The sequence below is a fragment of the Ostrinia nubilalis genome, chromosome 11 (assembly GCF_963855985.1).
Source record: "Ostrinia nubilalis chromosome 11, ilOstNubi1.1, whole genome shotgun sequence".
NCBI classification, from domain to species: Eukaryota; Metazoa; Arthropoda; class Insecta; order Lepidoptera; family Crambidae; genus Ostrinia; species Ostrinia nubilalis.
The window spans coordinates 9561288-9588433 of record NC_087098.1 but is presented as its reverse complement, the minus strand read 5'-3'; the positions used below and the strand labels follow the sequence as shown (position 1 = coordinate 9588433).

Below are 27146 nucleotides of genomic sequence, written 5' to 3'. Positions count from 1 at the left end.
TATGAATATTGCGGTATCATGGTGAACTGCTCACGTGTGGTTGGTTACTGTCAGTTCTTAAGTAGAGTAACTAAGTAACCGCCTTTGTGGTCTAGTGGTAAGACCACCTGCTTCAGACAATAAGATATTGTTAAAATTACAAAGTCCTTGAACCTGTTACTGGATCCATTATCTGCTGCCCTGCTTGAACGAAGCAGGTGACATTCTTGTTGCAATTCTATAAAATTGCCCTGATGTGCCGTCTACTGTAGGTAGGTAGGTATCTAGACAGACGAGGGAACACATTAAGATAAGACCTGATGGAAACTGGCTACTCAAACAAATGGACATTTACGCCATTTTATTCTTTGTTCGCTTTTGTAGTCAGTTTAGATAGTTATTTATATGGTTGTATGTGAACAGTATCATGCTTTTGCGTCATGTGTTTATTTATGTACTAATTTCGTTTATCCATAACGTAATGTAGTAGTTAGTATTTTCCATTATTATTACTAATATTATATGCATTTTCACTCTACCGGAAATTAACAGGCATACATAAATGCTTAGTCATACTGCTCATCACAAAGCAGTTAAAAATGCATGGTGATGGAACTGAAATGTTGAAGTACCTACCTGCTAATAATGTGATGTTTCGGTTTTATTTCGAGGTGTTTAGTGAATTACTTTATACCACTAACTTCTCACAAGACATTAATGCTTAAAACAGATTTAAACACAGTATGTAATAGATACTGTAATAAAATGTCATCGCATGCATTTTGTACAAAGGAAGTTTAGGGTATTGACTCTCCACTGATAATAATATGTAGGTATGTATTAATTATAGCAAGTACAAACATAGGTACAAAGCGTTCCATATTATATCTAAACGGACTATTTTATGCTTCTTTCTGCCTGTCACCCATAACGTGACGTATAGTTTCAGCAAATTCACAGTCCCCATTTCCCCATAGATAACAGTAGGTTTTGTATCATAAAACAGAGTTGATTATTCACCTATAGCATAAGGATGCTGGTACAAAGGAATGGTACCCAGGCAATCTATCTTCAGTAAATTCAGTAAATTGCAAATTGGGCAATTGGCGAAAATTGCAACGCGGAAACATTATTTATTAACTGAATTACCTTTGATGACTCGAGCACTTTAGTAATGGTAGATAATAGCCATCTAGTTAGCATAATATCCTAATGAAATGTCGAATTAGCGTACACGGAAAGCCAGGCCATTATGAGCAGTTACATTCTTTTTATACCTTTCTTCCTATCTTTCAGGTGCCATGCATTCATGAAAAATCTTTACAGATCTGCATTTCTTTTCAATTTTTCGCATATTCTAAAATGATGTTCAATCGATTACCAACACAGTCAAGAATATTATGCTTCAATTTAAGAGAAAAAAATCGAGCCGCCGTACGCCATTTATAATGGAAGCAGGGAGATAAAGGACCTAACACTTATTCTGTGATAACATTATGTAGTATTTTTGAAAGATGTTTTTTCAACATTTTCAAAGGTTTTAAAATCAATAATTTTCGATATGCATTTAATAAAGCGACCTAGTCTAGTTCCGAGTTTCCGCAATGCAACGCCTACTTGAATTTGCAATGACACTGACATGATGTTATTTTAATTTAAACAATTTAGGTAATACATCTAATCATGGTCTTAATAAATGAATTGATCGGTAACTTTGGAAAATATCACTGGTTTTTGTGTATAATTATATTTGCCAATAAAGTCGGAGTCGCGTTCCATCAGATGGCTATTATTTTCTTGGCTCCTCCTGCGGAGTATCATTGTCCTGACAGAAACGAGACCTGTTGTGATAATCCAATCTACGACAAATCTAAGTATTCCAGAACCATAGTCATGGAATGGAACTTGATATGCGAAAGAGTTTGGCTGAAGGATTTAACGCAGACGTTTTTTCAATTTGGTGTTCTCAGTGGTAGTCTGGTTTTCGGAATGGCATCAGATAAGTAAGTCAGTGTGCTGTATTTTCATGGTGTGAATTTAATTTATGTGGACTAAATAATTTTTCAGGTATGGTAGAAGACCTTCCTTATTGGCATCTGTTATTATGAGCGTGTTTTTTGGCATAATGTGCTCATTCCTGCCTGATTTTTGGAGTTTTACCATAGTGAGAACAGCTTTAGGCTTTGCTGTTGGAGGAGTGATGGTGATAGGGTTCGTGATATTGATGGAGTATGTGGGAAGTGCGAAAAGAGATCTGGTATCGGCGCTGTACCATGTGCCGTTCACACTTGGTTATATAGTACTCGCTGTTTTCGGATACTTTATACGGGATTATATGTACTTCCTGCTGGTGATATCCTTGACAAATGTTATTCTACTGGTATACATCTGCATATTACCAGAATCTCCGAGGTGGCTTTTGGCTGCAAACAAGACATTTAAGGCCATAACTTTGATGGAGCGTGTAGCTAAGATGTGAGTTTGATTTCGTAATTATTCACTCGTTAAAAACCTTAAATTATTGAACTAGAATTACTAGATAACAGTTTGTTTCAGTAATAAATTGCCTACGGATGAAATTCAGCACAAAATTGAGTTTTATCAATTGGAGCACCGAAGTAAGAACCAGAGGAAAGGCTCTCTCATTGATTTATTTCGCACACCGAATATGAGGAAGAATATATTGGTGATGTCATTCACCTGGCTCGTGTGCAGTTACTGTTTCTATGGAATGGCCTATTACATTAGCCATTTGACGGGAGATGTTTACGTTAATGTCATGGCCAGCGGCATCGTGTGCCTGTGCGCATGTCTAATTGCTATACCTCTGATGAAGTTTTTGAAACGCAAGACGCTTGTAGTATTTTCTAATTTGGCAACAAGCTTTTGCTTGCTGATAATAGCAGTAGTTCCTGAGGGCACAGCTTCCCTCGTGTTTGGAATCATTGGAGTTCTCTTTAGCTATATGATATTTGTTGTAGTATATCTGTATTGTTCAGAAATGTTTCCAACTGTAGTCCGAAATGCCGCTTTTGGGATATCTTCCATGATGGCTCGAATAGGTTCTATGATAGCTCCGTTTGTGGCTGATTTCAGACCTTTCGGTAAATGGTGTGCACCCGTAGCTTTTGGCATTTTTCCACTGATAGCTGCATTGTTATGTTTACTTTTGCCAGAGACAAAAGACTGTGAGTTAATGATGACATTAGAGGAAGGCGAAGCGCTTGGTAAAAAACTAACAAGAGAACAGGAGGCCGGGGTAGATATAGCTGAGGATGTAACATAAGATTGATATTAATATAATTCAAGCATTTCATAATAAAATAAAATTGAAGACTATTAACATTTATTTTTTGTCTTGTGTTACTGTATGGAATGTCTTAGAAATCTGTACTACAGATTTTATGAAAGTGGTTAAATTTTATGTAGTCTCTTACTACCACAGAACTTACGCAAACTTGTTTTTAGATTTCTATCTAAAGCAACGCTTAACAATAGATAAACGCACGTTACTTTGCTAAGCCCTAACAAATACATAAACCATAAAGATTGAAGATAATATACCTAACCTAGTTATTTATTTTTGTATAGGTATAAAATATAAAATTAAATTTTACTCGGATTATCGTGGCTTGCATGCGAAAACCAACAAATTTTCATGAAATAATATGATTAATCCTTTCTTGTAAATATGAGTTAGGTAGGTACGTATTTTGTTGTAAAATAATTATATTATAACAGATAATGGAAAAATATAATTATTAAGCATAAATATAAATAATTAATTTATGTAAAGCAAAACGATAAAATAACTGCAATTTTTCCCTAATCTTCGTGTCAGTGCGTCGCACAGGTCGCACTAGTTGTACCTACGTACGTTTTTCATGATCTTAAGAGATATAGGACAGTGTTATCTAAATCTGAAGCTGTAATAGGTGGATCCAATTTCCTACCAGCAGCGTTACGTCACAATTTACAGTGAACTCGAATAAGGTTTTAAGACAAGGTGGCATATTATAATAAGGTTTAGTGGGTCACGTAGGGGTTCTAATCCCCCGGCATGGGTGCGGCTTCGCGGCCGCTCGGCCAGTGCGAGCCAGCGAGGCCATGGCGGCGGGGCTCCTGCTCTGCCTGGCTTGGTACTACACCATACTTGCTGGTAAGACCCAATCTCCGTAAGTTCCATAACAACCTGCCTCTAAGGCTCATACACGAAGAGCCATTTTGCCATTTTTTTTCTTTTGTCTAATATCTTCCGTTCGAACCCTTTACGAAGAGAACTGAAACTTGAAAATCTAGCATCATAACAATCGCTGGACGCTGATGTATTGTGTCTTAGTTTTATCACCATTTTAGTTTGAAATCAGTGAGGTGTATTTTTGTTACAATTTTAATACCATTTTGAATAAACGCTATTAATGACGACCTTTTTGGTACTGCAAGAATGAAATAAGTTTGTTTTAACAGGTTTTTACGTGCTGTATTGCCCTCTATTGTACATCATATTTTTGAATCATAACTGGTACAGAAAGGTGGCAGATGTTCTGTTTGCGCTTTGGGAACTTTATCCTGTGGTAAGTGAAAACTTATGCTAACTTAGGCCCGATTCGACCAAGCTTTTATTCGAGAATAACTCCTGGTAGGTATAACCACAGAATAAGTAATAGGTATAACGGGCACATTGACAGTTTCAGTATTAGAAATATGTCAAAATGTCGAATAACTGACAATTTATTCTGAGATTAATATTTAGTAGGTACCTACTCTTGTTTTGTCGAATCCACACTTAATAGTTTTAAGTCCTCTTCTTGACATGATGTAAGTAAAACTAGCTAGGGATAGGATATACTTACCCTACAATAAAATTAGATTAAACAAATATTGTAATTTTGTATCTTATATCAATGAAGGAAGGAATTCTTTTCATTGTATCTCTGTGGTAAAATTTTGCCTTCAATATTTTATCAGGTATGTAAGTCACCGCTAGTACGGATAACAGCATATTATTATCAAGCTACCTTACCTAACAGCATATCAAGCTACCTTTATAAATTTTTGTTGCCAAATATACTCTATCACAACTACATGAGATGCCACAGTGTTACGCTTGATGTGCTGTCTTCATTTTTCATGCGATGTTTTCAGGCATTATTCCAGTGTTGCTATAATACTCAATTGCACCACTATGGAGATTACGTGAACCCGGATGAGAAGACCATTATTATTATGAACCATCGCACAAGGGTTGATTGGAACTACGTCTGGATAGCCCTATACCATGCCTCCCACGACCCGGCGCGAGTTGAGACGTGTATTTGTAAGGAAACCACATCGAATAGGGAAAAGAACGACATCCTGGACGTCGTGGCAGGAGGAAGATCCAAAATAAAGTTTGTGTTGAAAGACGAGCTAAAAGTTGTGCCCGGAATGGGTAAGTGTAAACCTTGTTGAAAGTGATAAGTTCTTCAGTAATGATTAAAAATAAAATAGGTATAAACTTACTAACATCCAAATTACGTAGTCTTTATCAAACTTTGTATTTTGAGCAATAAATAGATCAACATTATAATTTTTTTTCTAGAGGGAATCGAACTCGCTACTGTTGAGCTCCACTAGTTACTATTGAGGCAGCCCATTCGTATTATCTGAAAGATTTTTCCAGATAATTTTTATTCTTATCATTATGTAATACTTTTTTATTTAACTACTTGAAATTGTCAATGTCGAGTGATGATAAAGATAAGCAAAAAACTTCCTGTTCGCTCTATTTGGTATAGGTCATGCAACGAAAGTTGAGGCATGAGGCGAACACGTACTCACACTGATGTAATATTTGAACATAGAACACAAAAAACACATTACACATTCAAGTTCAAATATCGAATCACTAGCTGCCTCGCTCTTGTTAACTGTCTGCAAGTGAGACAATAATAAAGCACTTGTCAGTCCGACTACTTAAGATGCCCATTGCAGACAGCGTATACAGATACAAATCTTATTGTGTGTTGATGGCCTCAACTCTCGTTGAGCAAACTATATACAATTTTAATTTACTTGTGTTCTATTTTGTAGGTTGGATAATGCAGCTGAACTTTTTTTTATACGTCAAAAGAAACTGGCAAGAGGACCAGCTGAATTTAACGCAATTTGTAGACTACTACAAGCGGCTCAAATATGATTATAGAATCATTTTGTTTCCCGAAGGAACGGATTTGAGTGATGAGAACAAACGGCGAAGTGAAAAGTATGCGACTGTTAATAATTTGCCGGTAACTAAACTTTAATTGATTAAGTAACTAATGAAACCATATCTAAAAAATTAATATGTAAGATTATGGTTTATGATGCGATGAAAATAACCCAGTCATAAAATAATTTAACTTTAAAATGTTTAGCTACTTAGCAGGTAAAAAGTTGCCGTAAAAAAGTATAGGTAGTTAGGGCAAAAAATACTTTGCAAAACATTGATAGAAAAATTAAAAAATCATTCAATATTTTTTTCTAATTATAGCGTTACACATACGTTTTGCACCCGCGAACTACGGGATGGGCGGCGCTGTGCTCCCAGCTACGAGCTACGGGCCTGGCGTCCGTCTACGACGTAGCCGTAGCCTACGACGCGCCCGTCCAGACCGAGGGCGACTTGCTACGAGGGCGGATACCGAAACATGTGCATTTTTATTTCAAACGGTAATTTTATTTATTAACCGAATTCAAAAAAGGAGGAGGTTCTCAATTCGAATGTATGTTTTTTTTCTTAAGACTACCACTTGTAATGTTAAGTGTTGGATATTTTCACTTATGAATGCAATTGTATAAAAGTGTATAAGAGTGTGGCTAAATTATGACGTCACGACCTTCAATTTTATGTTTAGGTACTGTACACACGGCCACACTGTTAATCCATTCCCGTTTTTGCTCTCGCTCTATTCAAATGGTGATTCTTTGCGATAGAACGAGATGACATGACTGGCAATGGGCAGTTAACACTGGTCTGTTGCCGATAGTACTTGAATCTATAAAATAAAACCTAATAAAGCTAAATGACTACTTGCTTGATATTATTGTTTGGAGTTTTGATTGCAATGTAAAACAAAAGTTGATTCTTCATTATTTTTTATTTCAAATTAGAAAATAGGTACTTTTTCTAGCATGTACCTACTATTTCAGGTATCCAATAGAGCAACTCCCGCGGGAAGAAGATGATCTCCGAAAATGGCTCAACCAAAGGTGGAGTGACAAAGAAATTAGTTTACGAAAATTCCACGAAGAAGGTGAGAAATTATCACGAATAAATAGTTGTTAACTGACATAACTTTATTTAGTACAGTGGGTCTAGACAAAGTGCACATTATAATTGCAAACCAGTCGAAAAGTGGTCGAAAATCCTTTTTTTTGTATGGAGTTTTGACGGATTCGATTTTCGATTCGATCAAAAAGTGCACTTTGTCTAGTCCCATTACAGGTGTAAGTAGGTACCTATTTGTTTTTCGTAACGATACATCAGTTCACAGATTACATTAAGGCTGGGTTGCACCATCTTACTTTAGCTATAACAAACATCAAACGTCTGTCAAACTCTATGGAATTAATAAAGTAAGGTGTAGTACAGCTCAGCCTAAGGCTAAGAACTCATGGCGCGATTTTCACCCGCAGCTTCTGTAGAATGCCGATACTTACTTATGTAAAAACTAATGCACAACTCACGACGCGGTTTTCGCGCGCAGAAACCGCGCGAAAACCGTCCGATCGGCGGGCGACCATTTTGTACCAGTGAATTAGCGCGCGGCGCGATTTTCACCCGCAGCTGTGGCGGGCGCGGGTGAAAATCGCGCCGTGAGTTCTTAGAATAACCGCGCAAATAACCGCTCCCGTGAGTTTTGAAATAAAACTGCAATTCCACAACCGCGGGCGCGCGTGAAAATCGCGCCGTGAGTTCTTAGCCTAAATGTTGCAAACGACATTTGTGGAGCACGTGGTAACAGACTAATTTTGAATCTTAGTATCAATGAAGAATACTACACACTCAGTATGACAAATTCAGAAGAATTATGTCTGATTGTAAACTTTTTCAATTCGACGGAATAAATATACACTCGCGAGCAAAACTATGGAATCACTTACATGAAGTTGTTTCCACGCGAACTTGTGTACTAACGAATTTGTTAGGAACAAAAAAAGTGGCACCATTTTAAAGATTAAACTTTTATCTTTAAATTGATACCAAATTCATTTAAATCACACCAGTATTTAAAAAGATATCCCGGCTGATGTGAAGAAGTAACGAAAAAGACATGTATGAACTGTTTGATACGTGTCGCGAGTTGCGGCTTATTTACCCTCTATAAAAGCACGCGTTTTTAGATTATTGCTTTCACACGTTGATTCATACACATCTCCGTTTCTTTTGACACTACCTGGGATTCTACACCTTCAGAAGCAGCACAAATCGTTGCACTATTGAAAGGCTCAGCCAGCGGGCTGTCGCACGTCAGCGCCACATAAGCCTGTCCTGGGTTTCGAAAGTTTCAAGATGCTTTCGGGAGACTAGTGGCTTTATCCCGAGACCAAGTTCTGAACAGCGCCGGTGCACATCGCAGAGGGAAGACCGTTTTTTCATGTCAACCTCTCTATGAAATCGTCATTTGACTGGAATCAATGTCCATCAAGAGCTCAGAAATGTTCGTAAGATAGCTGTTAGCGAGTGGACAGTTCGTCTAAGATATAAGCAATAGAATTTGACTCCAAAAAGGCCTGCCACAGGCTCGAAACTGACGGCAGGTCACCGATAAGCACCCTTTCAATTTGCTCGTACACATCTCGATGGGAAGGCGAGTAATGGAGGCGAGTTCTGTTCTCCGATGAATGCAAACTGTGTTTGCAGGGCAGCAGTCGAAGAGGTCGGGTTTATAGGCGGTCTGAGGAGCGATTTGTGCAGTGCTGGTTCGCTGAAACAGTGGCTTATGGGGGTGGCTTGCTCGACTTAACATCAAGATGTGTACGAGCAAATTGAAAGCGTGCTTATCGGTGACCTGCCGTCAGTTTCGAGCCTGTGGCAGGCCTTTTTGGAGTTAAATTCTATTGCTTATGTCTTAGACAAACTGTCTACTCGCTAACAGCTATCCTACGAACATTTCTGAGCTCTTGCTGGACGTCGATTCCAGTCAAATGACGATTTCATAGAGAGGTTGACATGAAAAAACGGTCTTCCCTCTGCGATGTGCGCCGGCGTTGTTCAGAACTTGGTCTCGGGATAAAGCCACCAGTCTCCCGAAAGCGTCTTAAAAGTTTCGAAACCCAGGACTGGCTTATGTGGCGCTGACGTGCGACAGCCCGCTGGCTGAGCCCTTCTTGCAATAGTGCAACGATTTGTGCTGCTTCTGAAGGTGTAGAATCCCAGGTAAAGTGTCAAAAGAAGCGGAGATGTGTATGAATCAACGTGTGAAAGCAAAAATCCGAAAACGCGTGCTTTTATAGGGGGTAAATAGGCCGCAACTCGCGACGTATCAAACAGTTCATACATGTCTTTTTCGTTACTTCTTCACATCAGCCGGGATATCTTTTTAAATACTGGTGTGATTTAAATGAATTTGGTATCAATTTAAAGATAAAAGTTTAATCTTAAAAATGGTGCCACTTTTTTTGTTCCTAACAAATTCGTTAGTACACAAGATCACGTGGAAACAACTTCATGTAAGTGATTCCATACTTTTGCTCGCGAGTGTAGTTTAGTCTGTTGCCTCCCAAGTGTTTGATAATATTATCTGTATACCTACCTATACAGTTAGCGAATCCAAATAATATGTCATATATTAAAATATATGACATAACGTAAATGCGCCTATTACCGCCAGTTTAAGCTGACTTCGGATAAACGTTAGAAAATTAGATATAAGACGTGGTAATAGAAAAGACATTTTAATTTATTTATAACAATGATGAAGTAATCTTTGAATTCAAGTAGTAACAATGAGTATTCAATCACACAATAATTAATAAATAGCAATTTAATCTGAAAAAGCAGTTGTTTCTATTACCGACCTATAGACGAGGTGTGTTTCTATTAACGTTTTTTCTGTTTCTATTACCGACCGCTAAGAATATTGCTCTTCAATTGGATATATTCCAAGAGGCACGGGTTTGATTCCTACTATACCCACTTGATTTTTTCAAGTTAAATTTGTTTTGCTTTTCGTTTTAGTTATTTGTTTTTTTTTTTCAAGTTATTATTTTTTTATTATTAAAAGAGAAAAGGCACGCTTCTCGAAAATAAATAAATAATCAAGCAAAAATAGTAGAATAATAAATTCCTCTATTGTACTTGATTACGCGGAACCCGGTATTCTAGTGAGTAGTGAGGGTCATTATTTAAACTATATTTGAGTTTTAATAAAAATTAATTTTCATTTAATATTTTATTGTTATTTTTAATTTGACTATAATTTTAAATTAGTTTTTGACCTATGTTTTTTGATTTTAATTGTGTGTAATTGTGTATTTTAATTTAAACTATGGACAATTGGAAACTGTCTGTATAATTATTTTAAATATTTTTTTTTATTATTCAAAAGATCTGAAAAAGTTACATAGTAGTTGTGATAATGCATGATTGGTGTCATGTCATAAATGTTAGTTATATACAAAATACAGGCTTATAAGTCTTCGTAGGTGGCGTTATAGTTATGAGGCGGTAATAGAATTAAGTATGAATATTACTTTATTCTATTAGCGACCGTAAAAAAAAACAGTAACCAGCTAAAATATCTACTTTAAAGAAGACGTAATCAGTGAAGTATCATTTTTATTAGGTTTATTTTATATCAAATAGGTACTAATTAGAATTTAACAGGTTTTTATAAAATCTATTGTCATACATTATTAGAGATATTCCTTAATGTTCATTGCAGTTTTATGCCAAAACTATGTCAATTAACGTATGGCGTTAATTGATTTAATTATGTGAAATATTCTTATGAATCGATCAAGACAACAAAATGGAGGTTAAATGCGTAATTAAAGATATAAATACTAAAACAAAAAACTTTATCAAAATTCTAACAACGCCATGGGTCGTTATTAGGAACAAAATTATGAAAAGTGTTTCTATTACCGCCCTTATTTAAAACTGTATTTAAGCCACAAAAATACAGCGAGAGGGCTATATTGAGGGTTTATTAAGGAAACTAAAGTACGAATTAATATTGTTATGCAAAAACATGTTGGTATACTAATTTTGAATGTGTTAAAATCGCTAATTACTAACAAGGTGCACCTTAAGTAGCTGGGAGCGCGTCAGTATGAAAAGTGCGTCCGTTGCGGGCGCGTCCCATTTAATGTCAAATAACTCCGTTTACTGGTTATTTAAGAATACAAACTTTAATCGTTTTGATAGTCAATAAACATATCTAGATATTTTTTAGGTAACGTGTTTTCTGGGACCTGTTATTATGTCTTTTATGAAAGAAAGAAAAATAGGGCGGTAATAGGATACAAATTTTGGGGGGTCGTTAATAGGCGCACTTACGTTAAATCTCTGAAAAAATAATCGTACATGGGTTTTTTAATTCAAATCACGCGTTACGCGCGTGATAGTGCCCACACTATACCTACTCACTTTTACATAGATACTTACCAATAGGCTGACAAGTTTCTTTCCCCCTATTGCGCGCCCTTATGGCCAGTAGACTGACCTGGCTCACTGTGACATCAGTCTGTAACTCGTTAACAGGTTATACCTGTCTGATCAAACCGTCTCGACCAGAAGGGCGCGCAATCCTCATCACGCATTGGTTCCCGCTGAAAACCAGCTTCTCGGCATGACGTTTGTGTCATGTCGCGACTTTTGCTGAGTGGGCGCCTATTCAGCATATGTTTTTATTTATTTTTTATGTTTAGGTACTTACTCTTGCTCTGTATACCTTAACTTAAATTGTGCTGAATAAAGACATTCTCATTCTTATTCTTTAAAAATAGGATTACCTATTTAGTATAGTAGTATTTTATGAGCTAGGTGATGTCCCGTCCTATTTAAATACACACATTTTTCTGTCTTTCAGGAGTGTTCGTGGATCCAGCTACTAGAAAATTTCCCATAGAGAGATTACCAAGGTCCATGAATGCAGCCCTGATGGCGTTTACATTCTGGACCATAGTCGATGTCATATTTCTGTACGCTCTGTTTAACAGCGTTTTGTTCCAGTTTTGGGTATTATATCATAGTCTGTTATTTGTTTTTGTTACTCGTTATTTTGGAGGGTTTCAGAATATTCAATATCAATTGTTATTAAATAGGCTTAAGTTTCAATAAATCCAATTTTAGTAAATTTTATTAAGCCATTGTGAATTCTCATTATTGCCAAAATACATACGATTGTAAATAAAATACGTTTGTCTGTCTTTTAACTGGATTCTTGTTAAAATTGCGTGGAGTAATTAAGTCGTTAATATTGTTGTTCTTAATCGTAATAATAAATCATAAAAAATAGTTTTTTTTATTACTATTAGTCTGTAATTGAGTACGATGAGAAAATCTCGATGTTTATTGTTAAGGTCATATTAATAAGAATATTAATTAGGTAAGACCTATGTAATTTACAAACGATGAATAATTATAATAGATACTTATACACTTCATCGTAATTCGACAATAAAAAGTATGAGCAGTATTTATGTATATTATGTGTTTTTTAGTTGAAAACAAATAAAAAAGTAGTGTAAAATATATTAATTTAATGAAGTAGGAAGTTTACAGTCTAGAGGAAGTTCGTTCGAAGTTGTTTTTTTATTTGTTTTTTTTCCTTTTGTGCTGTGTGCAATTTCGGTTTGTTCAATAGAATTCAACAATATAATATCATTTGTCTCAGGAAGCATCCAACATAGGGCCGCAGCACATATAGCTACAGAACTGAATATTAATATGGAAACCCATTCTATTCCAATGTTCACCACGAATGGGGCTATAAAGCCACCTATTCTGCCAAACGTTGAACACATTCCCATCGCAGAGTTCCTTATAATAGTAGGAAATATTTCCGAAGTGAACAAATACGTTAACACAAAGGCACCAAAGCCGCCTATCTGACCTATTATTGCAAAGGCTAGAATAGTCGACTCCATATTTTTAGGTATAATTAAAAAAACGAGTAATGCTGAACCCGTAATGGCAAAGCAAGTTATAACGCTTATTTTTCTTTTTAGATATAAAGATGCTATCACTATTAATACTGGTGCAGGAGTTAAGGCAGCTGCCGACAGAAGAACATTGAGGTAGATATTACCTTGCAAGCGCCCGATGTATTGGTTAATGCCAGTGTATATTAAGGTACAACTAGTCCACACTAAAGGAGTCAATATTGAGTACATTCTTATCTTAGGAGTTTTGAATAAATCAGCATAGGAACCCGTTCGTTGTTGTGGATCCTTCGGTATTGACTCGGCTTCTATTTGATCAACAATGGCTTCGATATTTTCCACCGGCCGGTTGTTTCTGCAAATAAACAGAAAAATACACGGAATGAGTGTATTTATGTTACATATAGCACATACCAACAGAAATTATTCAAAATTTAATTAAGAAACGTACCTCTTTGCTATGTTTGTTAGGACAACAACAGCTTCTTTTTTCTTACCAACAGTAATTAGCCATCTCGGTGATTCGGGTATAAGCCAGTAGTATACGACGACTATAAACCAAGGTGCACATGTGACTAGTTGTAGCTGTTTCCATTCCCTTACAAAGTATGCTATTATGGGTAATATAATGTATCCACAAACATACGCTATTTCGGCCAGTCCCATCATGTAAGGCCGAAACGACTTTCCGCTTAATTCTATCATCATGACGAAGCAGCATAGCATTGTTCCTCCCAGGGCGAATCCAGACAAAAAACGGCACATTATAAACATCCATAATTGGGTGGAGAGGGACGACAGCGCTCCGAATAAAGCATTGCAGAATAGTGCTAGAAGAACTGCTACTCTTCGGCCATATCTACAAACAATAATCAGAGAAAATTAAACATGTTATATTATAGGAGTGGGTACCTACTATCGATAGAAATAAAACTAGCACATAGTTAAATTATGTAAAATCTGTATTTTAGATTTACTTTAAAGTAAAACGGAGGAATAAAATGAATGAGAATTTGGTAACACTCGAAAAGCCTGGAACATAGGCCAGCACAACAGACTATTTTTTTTTGTAGCAGAAGCGTTATTCGTATCACAAAACGGCATAAGATGTCACAGTGTTTAGCTTTTCTTGATGTGCTGTCGTTTGTATTATACTTAAATCTTTGATAATTTACCTGTCAGAGATGAATCCGTAAATCAAGCTCCCTGCTCCGACTCCAACTTGCAGCATTGACTGTGAGAGACTTGCCCATGATTTTTTGTTACATATCAACTGAAAATCACTTGTGATCGAGGTGACGATAGTGCTGGTATCAAATTCCGGGTTTTGGCATGGACAGTAGTTGGTTGCATTGTTTACGCCGTCATCTAAGCACGTGTAATCTGCCTTAGGTAGCAAGAACACTACATTGCTCAATTGGAACTCCCCAGGCAGACGAGCCAATGTTATAAGGAAAAGTATCCAAGCTTGGTATATTCCAAAGCGGCCGATTGCTTTCTCTATCCCATCTTCACCGTGTAATTCCATTTTTAAGAATTTTTACACACAGTATCACACGTTAGAGTAATGCACACACTATGACAATCAAGAATAAACTACAGTAGTACTACATGAGTACAAATAATAACGCGTGGTAAAGATAAAACCGGTATTACGGTTCACTTGATACGTACTTTACACAAAATTGCGATAAAATTTATGCCAGCAACAGACGGAGATGAGCGTCTTTATCTTATGAGATGGTTTAACTAAATAAAGAACAATGTAATATATTAAAATCTTGATTTAAAATTATTGATAGTAATGATGCAAGCGGTCATACTTTTTGTTTGTTATTGTTCATTTGTTTTCCTGTCATGTCGTCGTGTCAGCGTTCGTCATCACAACCGGATAGCGATTTATTCATGTGCGTGTTGTTTACTTAAACTTAATACTTTTATTTTATTTATAAATATTACCAAAAAGATTACACCACATACTAGATAAAACAACATAATATAAAATAGTGAAAGGAGTCTCATTACTGATATTATCAGTCTGCCTTTGCTGGATACCAAATTTTAAAACTTAAGATTCTTTTTTGGATTAGTGTCTGGTTTGTGTGTAGTGAAAATAAAATAACATATAATATTGTGCTACACTTTATTTACTTAATTATCACAGCCTTTATGTACCTTTACAAAGATAATCAATTGCTTAGTTGAACTGAGTTCTAGCCTATTGCCTATAGGGAACAATATTATGGAGCGTAGCTAATCCTTAAAATTATGTAAAAAGATCTCGTAATAGTCAACACAACAAAGGACTTCACTGACTTTCCAAAGTTATAAATTCCAACGAATACTATTTTGTCATAACACTCATCATTACATTGAGTAACATTTAAAAATACGTCGATTAATTCTTACACAAGGCACATTAAGGAATACTTTGAGAAGATTAATTAAATTATTTGCATTATAAAAGCCTTAAATACGTTTAGCGCTAGATGAGATTACGCTTCGCCTTCTTCTAGTGTATCTGGGAGTTTCTTGCCGCGGGTATCAGGTAAGATGACACAGAGGCCAGCCCCGGCAAGCGGAATGAGGCCAAAGACCAGGGGTGGCAGCCATGGGCTAGTTTTAGATAGAGTCGCCACGAACGGGGCGATCATGGACCCTATTCTCGCGACTGTAGACGACAGGCCCACTCCTGAGTTCCTGACGACTGTTGGGAACAGCTCTCCGGCGTATAGATACACTGTGGCGAAGGATATGCTGGTGCCCCACAGGCCGATGCAGCCGAGACTCAGGTGGCTGGCCCCGGAATGAGGCACGATCATAATCAGTAAGCAGCTCAAGCCAGCTATGCAGTTGGAGGTGATCAATGTCTTCTTTCTGCCCAATAATCTGTTGGCGTATATTGAGACTAATGTGCCAGGAATCTGAAAGATGAAAACAAGTTTTATGTTGAAAATACTTTATAGGTTAAGATATTATGCAAAAATTACAGTGTTTTTCTACATTTTTATAAACAAGGAGATAAGACTAATTAATAAAATTACATGAATTGTAGTTAAACATAATAATGTGCGTAGATAAATCATGTTATGACTTTAGGCGATTTGTTTTGTTATGGATGACTAATATTGTCAATTATACAAACAGCAGATCTCTTGATTCAGTTAATGTCCTTTGTGTACAATCTCTATTAACAATACAACTATGGAATTTCTAAGTAATATAAACTGTAATATCTTACAACCTGTCTATTAATTCATAAAATGTCCTTTTGTTCATCAGCAAGATGAATATTTGCATGATGACCTTCGTGGTCTAGTAACTTTGATTATAAGTCTGGTAAGTAAGAAAATTAGAATCGTAAAAAGTGTCTTTGATGACCACAGTTTTTAGTTTATGTATTCTATTACCAACATAGCCCGACGGATTAGCAAGCTGACGTGGCAATCGGCAGGGCACATAGTACGTTGAACTGACGGCCGATGGGGCAGCAAGGTTCTGGAATGGAGGCCGCGTACCGGAAAACGCTGTGTGGGACGTCCGCCCACAAGGTGGACCGACGACGTCATAAAGGTAGCAGGGAAGCGCTGGACGCAGGCCGCTACCAATCGATCAAGGCCTATGTTCAGCAGTGGACGTCCTATAGCTGAAATGATGATGATGATGATGATGATGATGATGATGATGATTCTATTACCTGGATAGCAGCAGAGATAGCGACGTTAGTGAATATGTTTCCGGAGACGTGGCCGATGTACTGCGACACGCCGAAGAAGCACAGCCCGCACACGAACCAGTTGAAGCAGATGGCAGCGGTGCGCGCGCGCAGGCGTGGCGTTCGGAACAATGCCAAGAACGAGGCGTGCTCCTCCACTTTATTGCTCATTTCCACCACCATCTTCTGCGTGGACGACGCAATGCCTTCTGTTGGGAGGCCGTTCCTGTAAACGAGGATAGATGTTATTTTTCAGTGTTTATGAGTTTATTTATAAGAAAAAAGAATTTATTCAGTGTGTATTAAAACTTTTGCTTAGTTGAACACAAGATGGACGGTGTAAAATGTCCTGGTATGTTTTATTTGTATTTAAGATTTGAGGATGAAAAGCTTTATATAATGGTCAGCTAAAAGCGATTTTCAAGCTTTACTTGGGCGTCCGTATTGAATTTATCTATTAAAAAAAATCTTAAAATTTAGATCCACGGCTACATATTAACTTATATCAAAATGTAAGCAAATCTGTTTCACCGCTTATATTTGCTTTTATTTAACGAACAGGCATAAAATAGATACCAACAAATTACAAAAAGCAATAGGTACTTAGGAATACTTGACAAATACCTTATTTAAAAAAAAATGATAATATCTACGGGTATCATTATAAAATTTTATAAAGAGGGAAACCTGTCATTGGTTATACCAGTCTAAATCGTATAACTAATATCTTCAATGTATCGCTGTTGGTTTCTTTATCTACTATATAAAAATAAATCGGGTTTTCCTCCCTGACGCTATAACTCCAGAACGCACAAACCGATTTCCACGGTTTTGCATTCGTTGGAAAGGTCTCGGGCTCCGTGAGGTTTATAGGTTATATAAGAAACCGAAAAATTCCACGCGGGCGAAGCCGCGGGCGGAAAGCTAGTAATAAATAAATCAGGAATTGAACTGAATGTCTTAATGACTGCAACTTTTCGACTTCCAACATAAATTTTACTCTGCAATCAAAAACTGGTTCGCAGTTTCGCACAATCTCTCGGGTTAGGCAATTTGGTGTCAACGGGCTTATAGTACTTGTTTCCATTACACTTATATTAACGCAGATATTATAGTGTCTATTTATGTTAGACTTGTTTTAATGAATCTATAGAATGGAAAAAATCGTGAATATTATACCTTTTAGCTGCAACTTCCATGATTTTAGATGCTTCATCGGCTTTTCCAGCGGTCAATAGCCATCTTGGCGATTCTGGCAGTAAGAAATAGTAGCTGAGGAACAGCACTGATGGAAGAGATATAGCTAGCTGGAAAGTGCTCCAATCCCGTAGGTAGTAGCCAAATAACGGCAAGGACAAGTGCCCAATGTTGAAGGGAATCTGGTAGATAATGCCAACGCTTTCTCTGTACTTGGCTCCAATCAGTTCCATGGTGAGGACGAAGCTGGTGACCATAGTTCCTCCAGTAGCAACGGCGAGGAAGAACCGTAGAGTCGTAAACATGTACCAGTTCACGGAATATGCTGTAGTTACACCAGATATCAGCTGGAGAAAAACTGCGGCAAGGAAAGGCATCCGACGCCCGAACCTGTAAGTTAACATAAAAAAGCTATCAATAAACATTTATGTTTAGATATTGCATTATAATAATCGCGTGAGAGAGCACGCAACAAAACGTGATCTCAGAGGAAGTTTTATCGCAAACGGATCAATGCCTAAGGTTATCTTTCTGATATCCGTAAATTAAGATCATATTTTGGTTCCCAGAGTAAGGTACATACTGCAGCCTACTTGCGGTAGCTACAATTCGGCAATTGTGGGACCGACGAAAATAGAACGCTCCCCTTTCAGGCGTCATTTGCTAAACTAATCTCATCCGGCACCCCGATATATCTTAATCTTACAATAGCGAACAGGATGTGCCAATTTATTCGAGATGGTTGTAATGCTTTAATACGATTTGCACAGTGATTCTCACAACTGACCTGTCAGAGAGATGTCCAAAGAGCATGTTCCCGACGAGGATTCCCAGCATGAAGATAGTTTGAGTGAGATTCTTCAGCCATTCTCTATTACACACGAGGTTCCACTGAGATATGATTGTTTCCTTGAATATGCTGTGATCATAATCATAGTCAGTGCAGTTGGCGTGACAAATATTGTCGAAGTGATCGGTCGAGGGGTTTTCAGCGCACGTGAAGTTCGTGGGAGGAGCGAGGAAGATGATGCTCATCTGGTGCCAGGCCACCGGGAACTTGACTAGGAAAACGATGAAGCAAATCCATATTTGCCACTTCCCAATGGCCCCGATTGCCCTCGTGATGGGGTCTTCGGAGGCATTCTGAGACGCGACGTCTTTTGTTTCGTTCTCCAACACTGTAATTTTAAGGAAGATTAATTTTTTACCGTTTTGTAAGTCTCACGTACGTCATGTTTATAAAAAGTTATTGTTTTTGTAGGTAAATTAACAAAAAAAGGTGTTGTCTCTGACTCAGGACTGGTACCTAATTAAAGTGTTGTTTGTAACTTTGATAAGAGGATATACTCATAGTTCTATGACCTTAGTATGAAAACAAAACTACGTAAATATTCGCATTCAGTTGACACCCTTTCCCTGTTCAATTTCATACCTATTCGCAAAGTGTAACCACTTTATATCTAGAGTGTAACGATTGCACTCTCAATGAGATAATATCTTGTTACCACTTGCGTTCAATGTTCCTCACGTGTCAAACGTCAAGGAGTCCTTTATACATCTAACAACGTGTCCAGTTACACCCAAGACTATGCACGTTTTGTCATAATTAAAAAAATATTTAATACAGAGAGTCTCTATGTATATTTTCCCGAGGCGTCAGCGCAGCTTTACGTTACAATAATACATAGTCCACTTGACTGTTAATTTTTTTTGCAAAAAAGCACAAGCACATAAGTGATGCACACTTTTTGTGTAACATAATATTGAGGTAAAAATATAGGTATCCACTAATGTTCTTGTTTTTTTGTGTTTACGATATATTTTACCTCATTCACCTTGAGTTTTACGTGTTTTTAAAATGTGAGTTTTAATAAAATGAGGTCTCAAATGCAGTGTGATTCGATACGCAGAGTAGATTAAATCCGCAGGTTGGTAGGTAATAATAAATATTCTACAAGATTGGATAACACTCATGGATGCTTTATTCCTTGCATTAGAAACATATTCGCGGAACATGCACGTACCATGATTTAAAATAGGTAGAAATTTAAAAAAACATTATTTTAAGGCGAAAAACAGTTAAGTGGGTGAAGTTATTATAATAGAAGTATGTAAACCTAATTATTACTTGCCTTAAATTAATTTATTTGTAGTAATTAAGAACAAGGTACCTAATTTACATGAGTGATTAATCGGTTTATTTATTTACACCAATTGGTATAATTCCACGAAATAAAATATTTACTTGACGCCTCGTGGCGACTCGTCAGCTCACCCCCGACCCAGAGATATGGGTTGATGTGATATGATGAGCGGGGCGCAGTCTGCCGGCGCAGTAAGTAATCATGATGCAACACAAACACAGACAGTGTGTCCGCGAGGAAACAAGTTATTCATCAGACAACTGCGTACTAGACGCGATAAGGTAAATTGTTGACATACATTCGTCAACACTTTAATACGAACACGATAAACGAAACCATTTTATCGATTTTACGTTCCTCGTGGACTCTCTGTCGTCTGTCTTCCCGGTGACTAAAGAGACCCGCTTTTATATGTCAAAAACAAGGCCCTGACAAGGGTGACTACCAATAATAAACCGAGACTTTTTTGAAAAGACACTTATTAACTTTGAATTGAATACAATGTTGAATGCATGTTTAAGTACCTACCTACCTACATTACGTAAATTATTTTGTAGTTCAGGATATTATAAAGATTTAACGCGTACTTGTACTATTGCGTTATGTGGTAGGCTAATCGTGTACATTGGTCCTACTGACCATAAATAGCTCTTGTGGTAATTATGTGTTTTATCAGCGATACCGATGCAATGTACTTACTGGCCGAGCCTCCTTCTGACTAACGACCCTACGTTTACGTACCTACTACTACCTACTGGTGTAATTTAGCTTAAAAATTCACATTATCGAAACGTCATGTCTAAGTATCCGATTAAATAAAATAAAAAATAAAATCTAACTGCATAAAGTATCCTATTTCTAATACCAAAAAATACTTAGATTATATTGAATTGCAACAAACAAAACTTTCTGTGTAGTAAAGGTTGAAGTCAATAAATAAATAAAATAAATGTTTTGTAGAGTAAAAATAAACCTAGAGCGTGTGTCTACAAACGCAAAGTAACTACCTAGACCTACCTCCGTTTTTGTATTAGCTATTATCCTCTAAAGTTTCAATTGCCTGCTTCCTGTGATCATCCGAATTGTATTTTAAACGACAATAAAAATGTCGTATAGTTGTCCTGACCGTTCTGTGTAGGAGGTAGGTACCTACGTAAACTTAAAAATCGTTTTATTTGAATGTTAGGTAAGCTTGCTAAGTAATTATATTATAGATGTTGCAGGCTATTCAAAAATCATTCTTTAAATAAAATTGGTTATAGCGTAATCGCATACCTATCTAATTTGACCGAGAAAGATTACTAAAACTAAAGATAGAGTCGACTAAAGACTGGGATAGAGATTTATTTTTTGGTATTTACTCTTAATTTCTTAAATAAGCAGACAATAATAAAATGTTAAAAGTTAACAATAAGTATGAGCAGTGATTGATAACTATAATAATATGTATTTTGTATAGGTAATTGATATTAAACTTGTTATTATTGTTGACAGGAAGAACGAAAATTATATTAGTTACTTAGTCTGATGATGATTTGGATTTTAACACGCATTTTTTTAGTCTGATAAACGTACAATTTAAAAAAGTAGGAAACTGTATCTTTGGTTAGTGCGTATTTAAAGGGAGTTATTTATGTAGGTACGTGAAGGTAGCAACACCACATTACGCAGACACTACTCGAAGAAATGATGGAAAACTACACTGGACCGGGTCGGGAGAGCGTTCACCCTTGCATGAAGTACGTCGGCCCATAATAACTGCTACTCCAAAAAGAAATTACCTACCAACCTTAAGCTTTTTTCCGTAAATTGCACGTCTCGAAATGGTTCCCGGAATAATAATTTACGAGACAACGATTTTGAAGCTAAAATTATTCACACGAAACCTACGAAACTACCTTAAAGTAACTTTAGTTAATAAATTGTGTAAGAACCCTAATATGGGTGAATTCCATTAATAATTAGATTAATAGCGGTTGTAGTACGAGTAGTTACCATAACTAGTTTCATTGTTATTCATTCATAATAATAGAGTTCATAGAATCCATATACAATTATGTAAAGCGAAAGTAAATGTCACTTGCTAAATTAGTACAATTATGATTGCGTTAAATGCGTAAAATCATCTAGTTAACAAACTGAATTTGAAATAGTAAGTTATGTACTTAATGCCTATATAATTTACAATCATTACGCCCTATGAACCTTGATTGATTACGATTAGTCATGTCCATGGGGACAGTATGTATTGTAATGGTACAATAACGATTGAACTGTAACTTTCTTGATTCCGGGATAGTAAGGTATCATCGTTGAACTTTCTGACGTAAGTGACTACGATGTTACTTTACATCAAGATGTAATGAGAGGTCGAGTAGTGTGAAGGCACAATGGAAGCGAAACTTGATCACCCTCGTTAAATTTAACGATAGCGAACGTTTCTTACAACAGAAAATAATGTTTTCAATAACTATAAAAATAGTGAAATGGTGTAAAGGAAAGATCGGTTTTGTTTGTGAATGCGGATGTACGAATAAGTAAGTTCGGTAAATAGGAACGTTTCCTGGGCAGATGGTAGAGTCAGAAGAACCTTGACTCCTGTTATCAAGTGTCACCTACTTTTATAATGTATTGAGTTAATAACTAAATAGGTACAAGACTTACATTCTTATCTCATGCGGGTAAAAAGTAGCTAAGTAAACTATATACAATTATTAACAAGCAAAGAGTATTAAAAATTACACCCCAAAACTTAGTTATAATGAGTTCCGAGTGACGAGGAGATACGTAGGTAGGAGGTACGTACCTACATCTACCTATTAGGTACTTACATGACTTAAAAAGCTAAAGCGAAGCTTTAGGAAAAGGTGTCTCATCTCTTAATTGTAAATGGGTAAGAGATTTTGCGTCAATACCTACATAAAAAGTTTATCCGTAATAAAAAAATATTCACAAAGCGGTAAAAACAAGTTTGTGACATAATAATTTTCTCAAATTCAAACTTGTTGTAGTCCAATTTGAAAATGAACAGATTCTTAACTAACTACTCCCTCTACCATCCTCGAAATCACGATAAATGGGACTCTTATCGTCAATATTGAACTTGAATGCAATCGGATCAATGTTACTCGGATGTTGATAAACAGGAACGAAGCAAGCAAAGGACATTGTGTTAAGAACTTTGATCTTATTAGAATGAGACCGTTTTAAGATAACTATGTTAACTACTTATTTAAAATCATGACTAATTTAACGTGATTGTGACATAAACTATACAAAATATAATATATTACTTTGCGATACATAAAGCATGTCCATTAATTGATTCAACTTTGTTTTAATTTAAAGTTTTTAAGCATAGAAATTATGCAAGAAAGAGCGACTGTTTGACATTAGTATCATTCTTATTTACTTACTAGGGCTTTTTCTGTATATTTAAGTTTATTAACTAGAGCATAAAGTAGGTACATACTTATTATCTACATGTTTATGTTAGGTGTGTATCCTACTTGAGTGAATAAATCTGAAAATATTTTGAAGACCCAAACTGTTGTTAATTTGTAAAAAACTGTTATAACAGTAATCTTTTGTTGCAGTTGTTATACTAACGAATGAAGAATTCAAGAATACAAAATTCTAAATTAATTAAATGATTAGTAACTTTCATTAAAAAACTTTTTGAATTAAATTGAACTTAAAACGCAAATTGATAAAAAATGTTAAATAAATAAAAGAAAATGACTTACTTTTGAGTGATCCTTATTAATGCACTGTCTTTTTTTAGAAGATCACACAAAGCAGCGAGATTGAAACGTAGTCGCAGCGTCTCGGACTGCGGTCCAACACGCATTGATTGCCGGCTCGCTGCGCGGTAGGTATTATCGTATCACATCTTGACTGCGATGACGACACGTCTCCGGTGCCGTGACGAGGAAAGCCCCGCAAAAGCTCAGACGCACGTCTGAATTCCGATGCGATAAAAACTCGTTGAATAAAACAAGTTCGTTTGTTTGATAACATGAATTATGCATTTTTTTTTAGAATAGAATAGAATATTGTTGTATTGTAAGTTATATTGTATAGCCTGTGGTTCTATGTTATATTATGGTTGTATCTCTGTTTTGTACACCAAATAAAATAAATAAATACTTTAATCAATAATGTAGGGTGTATTTTAGTAGTTAGTGTTAATTCTGTTTGTAATTGCGTTATAATATACCTAATTAATATATTAAAAATGAGTTTAATGATTTTTCACTTTTCACTTCGTCCTGTAATGCAGGCAAAAATTCACGAGTTCTTGAAACGTTAATGAAAATTACATAATGAAAAGTAGGTATGTGCACCTCTGTAACAAACGATTCGCGATTAGTATTAAAACTTTTAAGACACGAGAATAGGTATAGTAACAAAGAAGTATCGCTACTTAATTGGATTAAGTAGTTACTCAAATTGTTTTGCAATAAGCTAACTGTAAACCTAAACAAAAAAAAACTAGTTGTAGTAGCTCGTTGAAAGCTGTAATATGTAGCATGATAATTTAATTAGACATTAATTATTACAATAATTATAAGCCGCGTCAATAACCCCACGAGTAAATTGATTGGGTAAAATAGATAGGAAAATAGACTTTGTTATATTGACTGAAGCTTAAAATTGTTATCCGTGTTATTTCTACGACTTGTGAGGTGAAGGAAGTGAAGAATGTTTTTTTGGGTTAGTCCCAACGGCCCCGGTGGATCTGCCCCGTCAACGGGGTGGATGGGAAAAAGTGTTTCAACGACCCCGGTAGTCATAGTCTTAGCGTTCAACGGGGTGGATGGAACACATCAAGTGTCAACCACCCCGGTATATCGTTTAACGGGGCGAATGGATCAAATCAAGTTTCAACCACCCCGGTATTTCACTAAACGTGACGGATGGCACAGATCTAAGAGGTTCCACCTCGGTATTGCATACCGAAAATAAAACCTGTTAATAAAATAAAAAATAATAATATCTAAATAATAATCAGTTTTATTTAACAGTCACTGTTTAAAAAATCTTCAGCATAAAAGTAAGTTTAATTGTTACAAAATATTATGGTCATAAACCTATAGATTACTTTTAGAATCACAGATGCGCAATTGCATTAATCAGTCAATATTAATAACACTCTAATAGTCTAATGTGATAAAAAGTAACTCTAAAACTCCTCACTAACAAATAATAACATGGAAATCGAAAATTTTTACATAATATAATTATTATTTAAGAATCACAGATACGTAGTTACATTAATCAGGTGTTGATTAAGAGTAGGCGCACACCGTTGATTTTTAGTTGGCCGATAGTTGTGCCCGATTTTAAATTGTATGAAGAATCTGCCAAATGGAATCGGCGTAGTGTGCGCACTCCCATACACGCCCATACTGATCAACTGCCCGACTAAACTATCGGCCGACGAAAAATCAACGGTGTGCGCCTACTCTAACAATAGTACTTAAAGTACTAATTAATTAAATAAATCATTAATAACGAAAAAAAGTATTCTAAAATTGACATAAAAATATCACGGTAACAAATTATGATTATTAGTTTTAGAATCACAGATGCGCAATTACATTAATCAGTCAATAAACACTTTAATATTATTAAAAGTAACTCTTATACCTACTACTACTAACAAATAATAACAACAAAAAAAATATAAAATTATTACAGAATATAATAATTATTACTTAAGAATCACAGAGACGTTAATTTTCATACAAAATAAATTTTATAAAATGCGATTTGTATGAAAATTAAAATAATTAAAATGAAGATATCAATTTTCTGATTTCACCATACCATTTTTATGCCCATGTTAACATGGGCTAGTGTCGGCTCATATACCCATTTACCTAACACCATGTAGAAATAATAATCATATTTTTTTACAATTATATTTTGTGTCAATTTTACAAATTATTCTTTTGTTGTTAATGATTTATTTAATTAGATAATAGTTTAAGCGCAAGTGTTAATCAACAACTGATTAATGTAGGTAACTACGTCTCTGTGATTCTAAAGTAATAATTATTATATTCTGTAATAATTTTAGATCTTTTTTTGTTGTTATTATTTGTCAGTAGTAGTTTAAGAGTTACTTTTAATAACATTAAAGTGTTTATTGACTGATTAATGTAATTGCGCATCTGTGATTCTAAAACTAATAATCATAATTTGTTACCACGATATTTTTATGTCAATTTTAGAATACCTTTTTTCGTTATTAATGATTTATTTAATTAATTAGTAGTTTAAGTACTATTGTTAATCAACACCTGATTAATGTAACTACGTATCTATGATTCTTAAATAATAATTATATTTTGTAAAAATTTTCGATTTCCATGTTATTATTTGTTAGTGAGGAGTTTTAGAGTTACTTTTTATCACATTAGACTATTAGAGTGTTATTAATATTGAATGATTAATGCAATTGCGCATCTGTGATTCTAAAAGTAATCTATAGGTTTATGACTATAATATTTTGTGACAATTAAACTTACTTTTATGCTGAAGATTTTTTAAACAGTGACTGTTAAATAAAACTGATTATTATTTAGATATTATTATTTTTTATTTTATTAACAGGTTATATTTAAGGTGGAACCTTTTAGATCTGTGTCATCCGTCACGTTTAGTGAAATACCGGGGTGGTTGAATCTTGATTTGATCCATCCGCCCCGTTAAATGATATACCGGGGTGGTTGACACTTGATGTGTTCCATCCACCCCGTTGAACGCTAAGACTATGACTACCGGGGTCGTTGAAACACTTTTTCCCATCCACCCCGTTGACGGGGCAGATCCACCGGGGCCGTTGGGACTAACCCGTTTTTTTGAAGTCTAGACATTTTTTTGTAAAAAGATTACAAATACTTATACTAAATACAAATAATCTGGTGGTAAAGCTAAGTATGCTTGTGTGTGTTACGAGTGGATTCATCACA

General features: G+C 35.7%; 4 protein-coding genes across 6 annotated transcripts; 2 read left to right on the top strand and 2 right to left on the bottom strand.

Annotated features, from left to right (window-relative positions):
- The first annotated feature begins 1613 nt into the window (after window positions 1–1613).
- Window positions 1614–3317, top strand: LOC135075885 (organic cation transporter-like protein). Of its 3 annotated transcripts, none has more exons than XM_063970346.1 (4): window positions 1614–1982; window positions 2047–2454; window positions 2536–2597; window positions 3156–3317. In XM_063970346.1, exons 1-4 carry the CDS (start codon window positions 1663–1665, stop codon window positions 3263–3265), a joined length of 900 nt encoding a protein of 299 aa, XP_063826416.1. In that variant the 5' UTR covers window positions 1614–1662; the 3' UTR covers window positions 3266–3317. The 3 variants fall into 3 exon arrangements, with proteins under 3 accessions (XP_063826416.1, XP_063826415.1, XP_063826414.1); XM_063970345.1 differs by having other exon boundaries at window positions 2536–2781; window positions 3076–3317; XM_063970344.1 differs by having other exon boundaries at window positions 2536–3317.
- A 746-nt stretch (window positions 3318–4063) lies between these two features.
- On the top strand, window positions 4064–12307 carry LOC135076245 (lysocardiolipin acyltransferase 1-like). The gene is made up of 7 exons (XM_063970728.1): window positions 4064–4138; window positions 4447–4553; window positions 5125–5410; window positions 6052–6248; window positions 6491–6669; window positions 7150–7253; window positions 12036–12307. Exons 1-7 carry the CDS (start codon window positions 4087–4089, stop codon window positions 12284–12286), a joined length of 1176 nt encoding a protein of 391 aa, XP_063826798.1. The 5' UTR covers window positions 4064–4086; the 3' UTR covers window positions 12287–12307.
- A 267-nt stretch (window positions 12308–12574) lies between these two features.
- LOC135076244 (organic cation transporter-like protein) lies at window positions 12575–14903 on the bottom strand. The gene is made up of 3 exons (XM_063970727.1): window positions 14286–14903; window positions 13562–13969; window positions 12575–13465 (listed from the first exon to the last, which is right to left on the bottom strand). Exons 1-3 carry the CDS (start codon window positions 14636–14638, stop codon window positions 12703–12705), a joined length of 1524 nt encoding a protein of 507 aa, XP_063826797.1. The 5' UTR covers window positions 14639–14903; the 3' UTR covers window positions 12575–12702.
- Window positions 14904–15236: 333 nt separating this feature from the next.
- Window positions 15237–24043, bottom strand: LOC135076243 (organic cation transporter protein-like). Its single transcript, XM_063970726.1, has 5 exons — window positions 23913–24043; window positions 18810–19200; window positions 18005–18412; window positions 16808–17051; window positions 15237–16034 (listed from the first exon to the last, which is right to left on the bottom strand). Coding segments are annotated over exons 1-5 (1473 nt in total). The 5' UTR covers window positions 23914–24043; the 3' UTR covers window positions 15237–15605.
- Window positions 24044–27146: the final 3103 nt, after the last annotated feature.